General features: G+C 39.7%; 1 protein-coding gene across 1 annotated transcript in view; it reads left to right on the top strand.

Moving 5' to 3' along the window:
- Positions 1-12484, top strand: part of CPS1 (carbamoyl-phosphate synthase 1) — a 357074-nt gene that overhangs the window by 327554 nt on the left and 17036 nt on the right. Inside the window, exons 35-38 of the mRNA XM_035007224.1 lie at positions 4198-4275; positions 7145-7252; positions 8900-8989; positions 10284-10454. Of these exons, the coding sequence (XP_034863115.1) occupies positions 4198-4275; positions 7145-7252; positions 8900-8989; positions 10284-10454 (447 nt within the window). The remainder of the gene's footprint in view (positions 1-4197; positions 4276-7144; positions 7253-8899; positions 8990-10283; positions 10455-12484) is intronic.

Raw genomic sequence — 12484 nt, 5'->3', positions numbered from 1 at the left:
ACCCCTTTGCTCACCTTTTGACTTTTTTTCATTTTGGTATATTCCATTTGTCAGTTAATAAAAATGTTTATAATTTTGTGGTGATTTCAACCACTTTCCTCCATTGCCCTCAGCTTTACTTCTCCCTTGGTATTACCTCAGTGTGATCCATTTAAGATTTACCCAGTGAGGTTATTGATCTGCAGACCTTGTACTGTAAAGGATGAAAGTGATGTTTTCCTTTTAAGAGCTTTCAAAAGCTTGTGGGGTTTGTGTATGTGTGTGTGTGTGTGTGTGTGTTTAAAGAGAGAGAGAGCACAACTCATAGAGAAGAGTTTAATGTTAGGCAAGTGGAATTTGGAGGGAGCTAAAGAGTGAAGTCAGAAGCATTTCAAAGAGGAATAACGAGCATGGACTGTTCCTGCTCATGAAGCCAGACATCCCTTCTGTATCGTAGTTGCTCCCCAGGACATTGGGTCAGTGAAGAGAGTGGATAAGGATAAAGGGTGAGAAAGACAAAGAGTGTAAAAAAAGAAAACCAAGTAGATTTTGAATTCACTCCTGTGTGAAAGTCAGATTGCTGAGGAGGGAATCTCTCCAGGGAGCCAGTTTTCATTAATGTGGACTGGAACAAGACACTGTCTTCTTCCCTATCTGACTCCCTGCCAAGGATTTGGGCATGCTCCCCTTTTGAAAAACCAGTAGTTAGACCCAGCTGTGTTCATGTAAGTGAGGAAGCAGGTGTCCTCTCTTTTCTGCCTGGGACACTGGATCCCACATAGAAGAGTTTTAAACTACTCATAGTAGAGTTTTAAAAATATATTTTTCTGCTAGCATATGGGTAGAACCCCTACTGGACCAAAGTTTTATAATGGAGATGTCCCTGATTGAGTACATTCTGATTCAAGTGTTCCCTTCAAAACACAGCAGAATCTGGGATACTCAGTTCAGTGAATCTAGAATAAAATTAGACCCCATCAATCATGCATCTGTTTATGTATTCATTCATGTTTAGCACCTGCTATATAATGGCATTGTTCTCAGTATCAGGGGCTACCCTCATACAAAGAGAGATACAGTCTGCTCTCACAGAGGACTCTTTACTAGGGCCATCAGACTTCAAATAATTACAATAAAATATAATGAGCATTGCAATAAGAAAGTACAGGATGCTGAGGGTGAGTGTCAATGTATTGGGGTCCATCCCTAAAGAAGGGCTTTTTAAATTAATTTAAAATGGCTGATTTAGAATTAACTGGTTGAAAGATTTACATTGTGGGTGTGAGTAGGAAGAAAGGACAGCACAGGTAAAGGGTCAAAGCTGAGAAAGAGAATGGAGTTTCTAGAAACTGATAAAGTATTTAGTATATGGCTAGGACACTTCCATGGTGGAAGAGTAGATAGAGTAGGCAGGGAATAGATAAGGAGAACCTTGTCAGTTATAATGAGTTTGGGGCCAGACTGCATTCATGGAAAAACATTAGGGGCTATTGCTGTAGCTCAGGGTAGAGATGACAGCACCTTGGAGCAGAGTAATGATAGTAAAGATAAAAAAGAAGTACATGTATTCTAGAATATTTAGAATGTTCACTGAAGGCAATTAGTGAGTGCGTGGAGGTAGAGGGTAAAAGTGTATTGATAAAGGATGACTCCTGAGCTTCTGCCTTGGACAGCTCGATGGGTGGTGGTACCATTTATTAAAATAGGTAACCTGTGCTGTCTTTTCTTCCTACTCATACACACAATGTAAACCTTTCAACCAGTTAATTCTAAATCAACCATTTTAAAATAAGGAGAAACTTTAGAGAAGGAAATCATATATTTAATATTTGACCTTTTGTATAAGGTACCTGTGAGAAATCCAAGTGCAGATGCTTCAAAAGCAGTGGGTTATACAGATTTTAAATTGAAAATCAAGGTCATGTCTAGCGATAGAGATGTACATATAGTTTTGGAAATAAATAGCATATCATTTTAGTTAGAGTTTTGAGGATGGAAGCAATCACCAAGGAGAGAGTACAGAGGAAGTGGAATAATTAAGACAGAGACAAGAGGGATACCAGCATTTAAGGGCTGAGTAGAAGAACCATGAAGGAGCCTGACAAAGAAGCAGGAAACGGTAGTTTATGGATATCAAAGGCAGAAAGTGTCTTAAGAAGGCCAACAATGTACAATGTTGCAGAAAGATTGAAATTAAGAGATCTTCTTTCTCAACATGGTAAGGACTATTTCATAGATTTGTCCAAATGGCCAGGATGGTGGATGCTGTCGTTGGTCCACTCAGATTCCTTTACCTGTGGAAGCACTTGTCCCTAACTGTAGTGATAGCTGATAACACTTACCAGCTGTACTTCTTCTCTGGGCAACTATTCTCAGGCAAATGGGAGCTTCATTAACAAGGAGGCAAGATCCCTCACTTCAGCACCACCCTCAAAACACTAGACAGTGAGTAACCTTTGCCTCAAGGTGGGACTTAGTCTGTGTTGCAGTTCATCCTCCAGAGCCCCCTGTGGGGTAAAGCCAAATTTAGTCTCCACTGAGATCATAGACATACTAGCTTTTTCCTGTTGCCCCATCCTGCTTTTCCAACTCCCTCCATAAATCACTTGAACAAGGATCCCTGTCTCAGGCTTGGCTAGAGAAGCTAAGACAGCTGGTAAACTTTTATCTTTTTTTTTTTTTTTTGAAATCATGCTATTATCATCAAAAATTAGAAAAAAATCCCATATAGGTCTCAACACAGCTCCAGTAGGCCTGCTACAGTAAATATCAGATATTTAAAGGAGAAGGAACAGAGATGGAAAGGCATCTTTTTTTTTCCCCCTTAGCTAATAAACAGTTGCATGTCCAGTAGGCTTTTGAAGAAAAGAAAATATGGAAACTTGCCTCATTTAATAGAAGAGAGAAGCTTCTTTATGGCATAAAACACCGGTTCTTTTGAATTTTCCACAAAATTCCTTTCAATTTCAAGTGTTCTACTAAAGGAGATAAGATATATTAAATTTAACACATATGCACGGGGTGAACTCCATGATGGTGGCCAAAAGGGGCTTGGGTTCGGAAGAAAAGGAGATGTTTGGAGAAGGCTTAGGGGAGGAGGTAGCTTTTGTGTCTTGAAGCATGATTTGAGACTTGAATGAGAGAGCTGAGGAGAGAAGGTGGAGTGCATGTGGGGGAGAGAGGCATAGAGACAGGGAAAAGCAGGGCCTGGTAAAAAAGCAGGTGGTGCGGGGCGCCTGGGTGGCTCAGATGGTTGAGCATCTGCCTTCGGCTCGGGTCATGATCCCAGGGTCCTGGGATGGAGCCCCATGTCCAGCTCTTGGCTCAGCGGGGAGCCTGCTTCTTCCTCTGCCTCTCCCCCTGCTCGTGCTCTCTCTCTCTCTCTCTCTGTGTCTTGAATGAATAAATAAAATCTTAAAAAATTAAAAAAAAAAAAAAGCAGGTGGTGCTGGTTGCTGGTGCCTGGGGCTCGGAGGAGAAGAGATGCCTGAACCCTGGAACTCTTCAGTCAACTGCTTCATTTCGCCTAGAAAAAGCAAGCAGTGGTCCCAGTGTGGAGGGCATCACTGCACCCTCATGAAGAAACTGAGAATGGGGAGAACTTTGAGAAGGAAACCGGTCTTAAACAGCGGAGAAAGGAAGGATGTTTTTAAGATTAATAAAGAGAAATGCTGCAAATGCCATGCTTTAAAAGTGGTTTAAGGCATGTCAGTTCCAAGTAATGGATTCCATCTTTGACCTAACAAAACCAAAACAAAATGAGATTCTCCTCCTAATTTCTTTCACAGTCTCATGGAGAGAGAACTAATTTAGGAAATTGCAGCACTTGGAAAAGATGAGTGTAGAAAGAGAGAAAGAACTCGAACCAAGAAAAATACACAGTTATAAATAAAATAAATATTCATAACTCCCCCATTCGACCTTCTCCTTAGCCCCCTCTTTCCTCTCACTCACTTAAAAGTCTATTATTTGAAATTTTAGCACTCATGTTCAGTTGACTGAGTACTCAGGATTGAAGAAAGACCCTCTGCCTCACTGAAAGCAGAGAATGACCTTGTTCTTACCCAACAAATTAGCTCATGAGTTTATGTAGTACATTTAGCATTAAGGTCTTTGCAAGTATTACACTGGGATTTACTTAAGGTATGCAATTTTTACTTAACACTATACACATAACATCAGCTAAGGATTCTGCCCTTCTGTTTACCTCAATGACAGGAACACCCAGTGGTGCTGACAAAATTTATTGAGGGAGCCCGGGAAGTGGAAATGGATGCTGTTGGCAAAGATGGAAGAGTAAGTGCTTTATCCCCAACTCTGAGATCCCATCAAGTTTCTTTCCCCACCCCGCCTTGGCAGTTTTGAAACAACACAGACTAGAGGTCATGATTTCTACAAAACAGGTCTCTGAAAATAGTGGAAGAGTTGCTCAGTCCACAAAATTTTCAAATTCACTAACAATTTAGTTGATGTGTCATGGGTATCATATATCCTGTGTTTCATACTGTTAGAATTTCTCTTTGATGATATTCAAAATTAATTATCTTCCTGTACTCATCATTCTTTTTGAATAGATTTTTCTCTCTCATTTTCTTTTGTCTGTGGGTTTTCTTTTATGTTTCAATGAGTATTATAAAAACATCCAATACTTGTCTTTCTGAAGTTCCTAATTGAATCCCTAGTTTTTCTCCTCTCTTGATTTCCCAGCCTCCACCTTTTTATTGTGTTAATAAAGACAAAACTAAACAGAGTAGGGTGGATAAGGATAATAACATAAAATTAGCTTACCAAATCACATCTTGTATTGCTAGTACAATGAATGCCTCCAACTTCAGGGAAAAATGAAAATGTGAAGAATGCTTTCCTTTAGTTTGCTAGTTGTACTAATAAGGTATTTATGATTTATCTTGAAATACAGGAAGTTATGTTTTAGGGAGTCTGTGTCATTTTATTTGCTTTAATGAAAAATTAAAAAAAAATGTCCTTCATTTTCTACTTTGTAGAGACTTCAAAACACTACTAAAATGTTAAATCTTTTTGGCTTTTTTGTTTTCCAGATTAACAGTTCAAAGTAGGGCTGTTTACATGTGTGTGTATATAGGTAAACCATACAGCAGTGATGACTGCTTACTACAGAATCATATAATCCTGAGTGTAAGCACCCTTAGAAATCATTTATTTCAACCCCACGCCCCAAAGGATGAGAATTTTCTTCACAGCATCCCCAGAAAGTGGTCACTTATTTTCTGTTTAACAACTTTGGTTATACAGAGCACAGAAAGTTGTCAGATTGAAAGATGTCATATATATAGATAGATAGATGGATAGATAGATAGATATAGATAGCTATATAACTATACAGATATATATAATAACATCTCATTTATTCCTTCTTTTGAAGTAAAGTCTGCTCCCTAGAATTTTTTCATTCCTGACCTTCTGGCCTCCAGAATTGTAGAGCATATGTTTAATCTTTCCTCCTTTTCAACTTCTAAGTATTTGAGACTCGGGTATAAAATGAGAGGGATGTGAGCATACCAATGTCAGTGGGGAGAATGTAAGACTAGCCTAGAAATGTTTGTGTTTTTTCAAATATAATGCTGGTCTGTTGGCCTGATTTGGCTCCCACTTGCTAGGATATGCTCTTAATCTAAACTTCTCTCAGACATCAACCATTGCTTATCATCCTGGACTCCTTCTTTTGGAAATGTTCCAGGTTATTCACATAATTTTTAAATAGTCACACTCCAAAATGGACATAGTACATCAACTATATTATGATTTTTTTCAGAGCCTGGTGGGAGTATTGCCTCCCCCTTTCTAGACACTATAAAAAAACTTGAATGCTTACTATGCACTAAATACCATGTCAGACACTGTATATGTGTTCTATCTTATCCTTACAAACATTCTATGAGACCCACATCATGGTTAGTACTGCCTTATCAGACACCAAGGCTGAGTAGATAAAGTACCTTGCCCAGGTCACAGAGCTGGTAAGTGACAGCAGGAGACTCAAATGCCACTCTGCTTTAAAGTAATTTATAAATCTGATAAACAAATTATCTCTGTAATTTATTTAAGTCTTTTACAGTTACCCAATTATTCTCTGTTGACTGTCAGCTTTATCATTTTCCAGAGACACACATACTGTTAGCATTCAGGTTATGGTGATTGAGACCATAAACTTTGGAATGTGACAGATAAGAGCTTCAAATCTGACTTGGCCATACAGTAATCACATGCACTTGGGTTATTTCTTCTTATCTTGCCTTAGTTTCCTTACCTGTAAGAGAAGATAAGGATATTTTTTTTCTTGCTTCCCCTTCTTTCTCAAATTTCAATTTAAAAATCTCTTGCTCCAGATCTTAAGTCTTCCTGGTCCACCGAAGTTACACATGCACCTTGCTAGATATTTACCTCTCCCATCGTTTCTTTTCCAGTGTCTAAAACCTAATCTGGAAGGAAAAGATAAAGATCCTTCCAGTGCCTACCAAATGCTTTAGTTTCCTACTCATTCTTTTTTTTTTAATTTAATTTTATTATGTTATGTTAATCACCATACATTACGTCATTAGTTTTTGATGTAGTGTTCCATGATTCATTGTTTGCTTATAACACCCAGTGTTCCATGCAATACATGCCCTCCTTAATACCCATCACCAGGCTAACCCATCCCCCCACCCCCTCCCCTCTAGAACCCTCAGTTTGTTTCTCAGAGTCGATAGTCTCTCATGGTTCCCCTCCCTCTCCGATTTCCCCCCCTTCATTTTTCCCTTCCTACCATCTTCTTCTTCTTCTTCTTTTTTTTTTTTTAACATATAATGTATTATTTGTTTCAGAGGTACAGGTCTGTTTCCTATTCGTTCTTAAAAGTCAACCTGAGTCAGTTCAGTTGTCTTCTTTTCCCGATTCGAACCCATTCTAATTGACGGAGGAGGGAGATCAGCTCAGCCTCTGTCAGCTGCCCCGGAGGCAGTCTGTCACTGCACAGGGAGGCAGTGATGTCTACATGCAGGACTCTATGTACTACTCTCATCAAGGGCTCGAAAAGAAACTGGTCAATGCTCCAGGCATCTGTTAGGATGGGGTGGGTGGGGAGGTGGGAGGCAGCTTCATTGAAGTAGGTGCCTGACAACTCTTTCTAAAATCTTCTTTTGGCCAGGTTATCTCCCACGCTATGTCTGAACATGTGGAAGATGCAGGTGTCCACTCAGGAGATGCTACTCTGATGCTGCCCACACAAACCATCAGCCAAGGAGCCATTGAAAAGGTCATCATTTATCAAGAAAAGTGGAAGGGGAAAAAGCAAAGATAAAAAAAAAATTTTTTTTTTAACTAGGTAGCAATGTAGGACATGCCCCAGGCAAAGTGTAATTATGAAGGGAACTTTCTTGTTCTGAGTCTGCTGGGTGTTTTAGAGATCATAATTTCCTTCCTGCCCTCTTGAGCCCACTTGGTTGTGTGTTAGTACGGTGGTTCTTGACCTTCAGTGGTGTCATAACATCCTGGGGAACTTGCTAATCTACAGATTGCTGGACTCCATCCCTAGCTTCTGATTCAGTAGTTCTGAGCAGGGCCCCCAAATTTGCATTTTTAACAAGTCTCCAAGTGATGTTGTTGCTGCGGACCTATGGACCCCATCTGGAGAACACTGCTGCAGATGGTTCTCATGTTTGAGAGCCACTTAGATGAGCAGCATATGAAGCTATGCTTCTCAATTAGAAGCAGGTATGCAGCAATCATGTAGGAACATTCTGGAACCTATGTTTTCAATATCCACACTTACCCTCATCTCAAATCAGCACTTTCTGACATGTCTCTTTCAGCCTCTCTTTTGGAACCATTGCTTTAAAGACCTTCCCAGGAATGATGCCTCAGTACTCAATATGCACTCCTAGGCGGTCTCAGAGACCATCATCTTAAATAATTCATGGGGATGTTCCTTTACTCTTTAGGTATGTTAGGTCAGGCTTGGCTTTTTTAGTGAGTCTTACCAATAATCCTGCCATCCAAATCTAGGTAGCCTGTCTGGCTGGCTGTACTTTGGGCTGGATTCTGAAGATCTTACCTTGTTCTAGATGTGAAGGTAGCAGGGCGTGTTGTAACACCAGCTGCCTAAGAGAACAACATCCCTGGATTTCAAGTGTGCTTTAGTTGATCATGTCGGTATAAATGACCTCAAGAACTCAGATTTTTCCAGATCTCTCACAGTTTGATGTGCCATGGACTCTGCTCCCTTTTATGACCAACTAAGTTGTCAAATCACTCTTGTAAAAGTAATGAATGAGGAGCTCTTGTTTCTTGCTGTCAGTGGCCCCTCATTGCATGGGTACCTTCTGGCTCTGGTTGGATGTAGGGATTCATCTATGTGACATGCAGAGCTTCCCGGCAAGGAAACGTCATTTCTTTCTGACCATACTATCTACCCAGGTAGAGTCCAGGGCAGCAGAAAAGCACATCAAAGCAATGTCTCTGGTCTCTTTGCAGTGCCATGTAATTTCAGGGCCTGCTCTTCTTAGCAGGTAGGTCGGGAGGGTGATAGGAAGTTTGGACTGCAGTTTCTGGTGCTGAAGCAACTGGACTGAAAGAATTCCATTTAGCCCTCAAAGTAAAACCAGAGTATACAACGGCAGGTAGATAGGGACATTTGGCAGAAAGATAATTTTGTAAAGTTATTTGTTCTTTTCCTCGCTGGTTTGTTATGAATATTTAGTATGTATTATTATTTTATTGATAGATGCCTGCTAGTGGCTTCTATTATTGTTATTATTATTATTATTATTATTGCCATTATGACTGTTACTATTATTAGTGGAGGTGTAGCTCTATGTCAAGAGAAATTAAAGAAATCTAAGTTTGAGGTGTTTTCTAACCAAAGTATGCTCTTTAGCTCTATGTCATTGTCCTTTTGATCTAGGTGAAGGATGCTACCCGAAAGATTGCAAAGGCTTTTGCCATCTCTGGCCCATTCAACGTCCAGTTTCTTGTCAAAGGAAATGATGTCTTGGTAAGAAATGCCCAGGTGCTTGAGAGGACACCAAGCTGTGTTAGGTTATGTTGGTTTGTGTCCCCCCGGTAATCCTGGTGAGCACAGACGGAGCAGCTGAGACTCCTGCAGCTGTTCATGTCTGAGTGTGGCTTGTTGCACAGCATATGATGCCTGCCTTGTCTGAAGGCAGAGGCTCTTGGTGGCACTCCTGTGTCAGTCACGGTTCTGGAAAGCACTCTAGTCCACTGGAAAGAGGATTGCTGTCTGGCATCTGTGGTACGGTAGAGATGGACGCAATGACTATCTGAATGTGTACAATAGTCATAAATTGTATACACTGAAGTTTTAGATACTATTTACATACAAAAAATGTTAAATCAACTAGACTAGTCTTCATTAATTTAGTTGCTATTTAATGTAACCAATCAGTAACCAATATTGGTTCAGCAGCATCTACTATGTGAAATCATATGGTGGCAATAAAGTTGTATAAGCCACAGTCTTCGCTCTTAAAGATATTCGGTTTGGTGAGGACTGGGAAGACGACTTTGTAGACAACTATAACATAAGTTAGAATATAATAGCTGCTGGAAGGAATGTACAAATACATGGTATTGGCGTCATAGAACAGAGAGAGCGTATCTACTAGTGTGTTTGCGTGTGTGTGTGTGCGTGAGCATGTATTTGAGTGTCATATACCTGGTTTGGGGTGGGTTTCAAGGGAGATTTTGTATTTTAAGCTGGATCTTAAAGAATGGTTGGAATTTTGACAAGTAAAGGAAGGTAGAGAGGACATTACACATAGAACATCTGAGAGAAAATTTGGCACATTTTAGGAGATAGCGACTAGTTTAGTTTAGCGAGATCATTTTTCTAGGGAAATAGTGCAAGGCACACTTGGAAAATAAAATTGGGGTCAGGGAAATGGTACAAGATCACATAGAGAGATATATCGAGGCAGATGAATAAAAAGCCTTCAAGGACCAGACTTTCATCTGATGGCCAGTGGAAACCCAGTGAAGGCTTTTCTGTAGGGACATGGCATTATCTGAGTTCTGCATTAAAATCTATCAGCAGTGTGTGGGGATGAAGTTGTGGAAAGTGGATGTAAGAAAGTCAGAATTCAAAGATACCGACTAAAAAGAAACTGGCTAACAAAGTGCAAGCAGTGGGGAGAGAAGGAAGAGGCTGGTAAAAGAAGAGCCGGCCCCAGTGAAAAACAGCTAGAACCCAGGTGCCAGGGAGAATGTTAATATGTTGTCATTGGCCCTCACCATCCTTTCTCTTTTTTTGAATTTTGTTATCTCTCCAGGTGATTGAGTGTAACCTGAGAGCTTCTCGATCCTTCCCCTTTGTTTCTAAGACACTGGGGGTAGACTTCATTGATGTGGCCACCAAGGTGATGATTGGAGAGAGCATTGATGAGAAACCTCTTCCCACACTGGACCATCCCATAATTCCTGCTGACTATGTTGCAATTAAGGTAACATTAAAAAAATCTATTAGTCATTTTTTTTTTAAGATTTTATTTATTTATTTGAGAGAGAGAGACTGAGAGAGAGAGCACATGAGAGGTGGGAGGGTTGGGAGGGTCAGAGGGAGAAGCAGACTCCCTGCCGAGCAGGGAGCCCGATGCCGGACTCGATCCAGGGACTCCAGGATCATGACCTGAGCCGAAGGCAGTCGCTTAACCAACTGAGCCACCCAGGCGCCCAATTAGTCATTTTTTTTTTAAGTTTCAAGAAATTAAAGGAACAATTTTTCATCAAAAATAATCTCGAGGGATGCCTGGCTGTCTTAGTCAGTAGTAGAGCATGTGACTTGATCTGGGGGTCATAAGTTCAAGCCCCACATTGGGGGCTTACTTAAAAAAAACTTTAAAAAAGAAGTAAAAAAAATAATTTTGATACTTCATGAACCTTCTAACTAAAGTGCTGGACCAGGGATTTACGATGTTTCCTTTGGATGATGCGCACAGGCAACTTTATATGATTTTTTATCCATTTCAAAAATAACAAAAAATCATTTAGAATTACATAATTTCAAAACCAACTAGCTGAGTGAATTATAAACTATGTTAATGCGACTGATAATGGTGGTGTTGGTTTAGTTGGTAAACAGAAATTCTGGACATATTTTGTTAGGAGAAGGCTTGAATTGTGCCCTTTGGAATTGTGCCAAGACTTCAGGAATGCATGGATCTTGTAAAAGTGTTACCCTGTGGTGTCGGTTAAATTCTAACTACCTTGGCCACCTTGCTTAGTTCCTATTTTCTTCAGCAGTATAATTTTTCCACTTGAAAGTTGAAATAGTGGTTGCTGTTCACGGTGGTGCCATGAAGGGAATGAGATTGATGGCATCTTTATGAAGATCGACCAGAAAAGTTTAAGATTTGCTCACTAAATTCCAATATAGATGTATTATATTTCTAATAATACCTTAATAATAAAGCCATTGTGCTCCTCTAGCTACCCCAGTATGCCCGTGCACAGATTATTTATAATTATGACCTTTAACTACTTCACAGGGCAAGCATGAGGATTAGTGAGATACTATATAAATATATTTGAATATTTTAGAAAAAGCATCTGATGGAATCAATTTATATTGTGCGATATATTTATGTGACATTTATATATTTTGGATGTCTTCAAGATATTTCCATTCCTACATGTACTAGTGACCTCAGTCATAATTATGTTATAGCTGAGACTCTGACTTCTGACTTTTATAGTGGAAGCTTTAAGTTGAAGCTATAAATCAAAAAATATTTATTAATTTTATTTAGCTTAATAATTTAGGATGACTTGGATTTTATAGTGCATTGAGATGGAATGTCACTTGTTATATTGGGGAACGGTGGCACTTTATTCCTGGAGACTATGACACAACATAAATTGTTAAAGCTTTCAGTGGGAATTATACATAGGTAAAAAAATACATAGGATTTCTTTGTTTGAGACCAATAAGTAGAAGGCCCTGAAAAATATTTTCCACTGGAAATTCTATATGTACATTTCAAATTCATGTTTCTGAATTCATAGACGCAGAAATATACACACACATATGTGTATGAAACAATATCCAACTAAAAACAGTATTGATGGATAGATACACTTTTTTTCAAAAAGCACTGTATCGTCCTGTTTACTTCTTTCCTAATTATCGTTGTATATGAATCTTGACTTTTTAAAGAAGAGTGACTTCTTTATAGTCCATCTTTTAAAGATTTTTTTTATTTATTTGAGAGAGAGAGAATGAGAGAGAGAGCACATGAGAGGGGGGAGGGTCAGAGGGAGGAGCAGACTCCCTGCAGAGCAGGGAGCCCGATGCGGGACTCGATCCCGGGACTCCAGGATCATGACCTGAGCCGAAGGCAGTCGCTTAACCAACTGAGCCACCCAGGCGCCCTATAGTCCATCTTAACATAGGCCTAGTAAGGTGGGTGGACATCCACAGATGAGAGCACAGAAAAGTGAGAGTGCAGAAATGTATAACTTGACTGAGGATGAC

This window comes from Mirounga leonina, unplaced genomic scaffold, assembly GCF_011800145.1.
Source record: "Mirounga leonina isolate KUSES-001 unplaced genomic scaffold, KU_Mleo_1.0 Mir_151, whole genome shotgun sequence".
Taxonomy (NCBI): Eukaryota; Metazoa; Chordata; class Mammalia; order Carnivora; family Phocidae; genus Mirounga; species Mirounga leonina.
The sequence above is the reverse complement of the archived record's forward strand: the minus strand, read 5'-3'. Positions and strand labels throughout refer to the sequence as shown.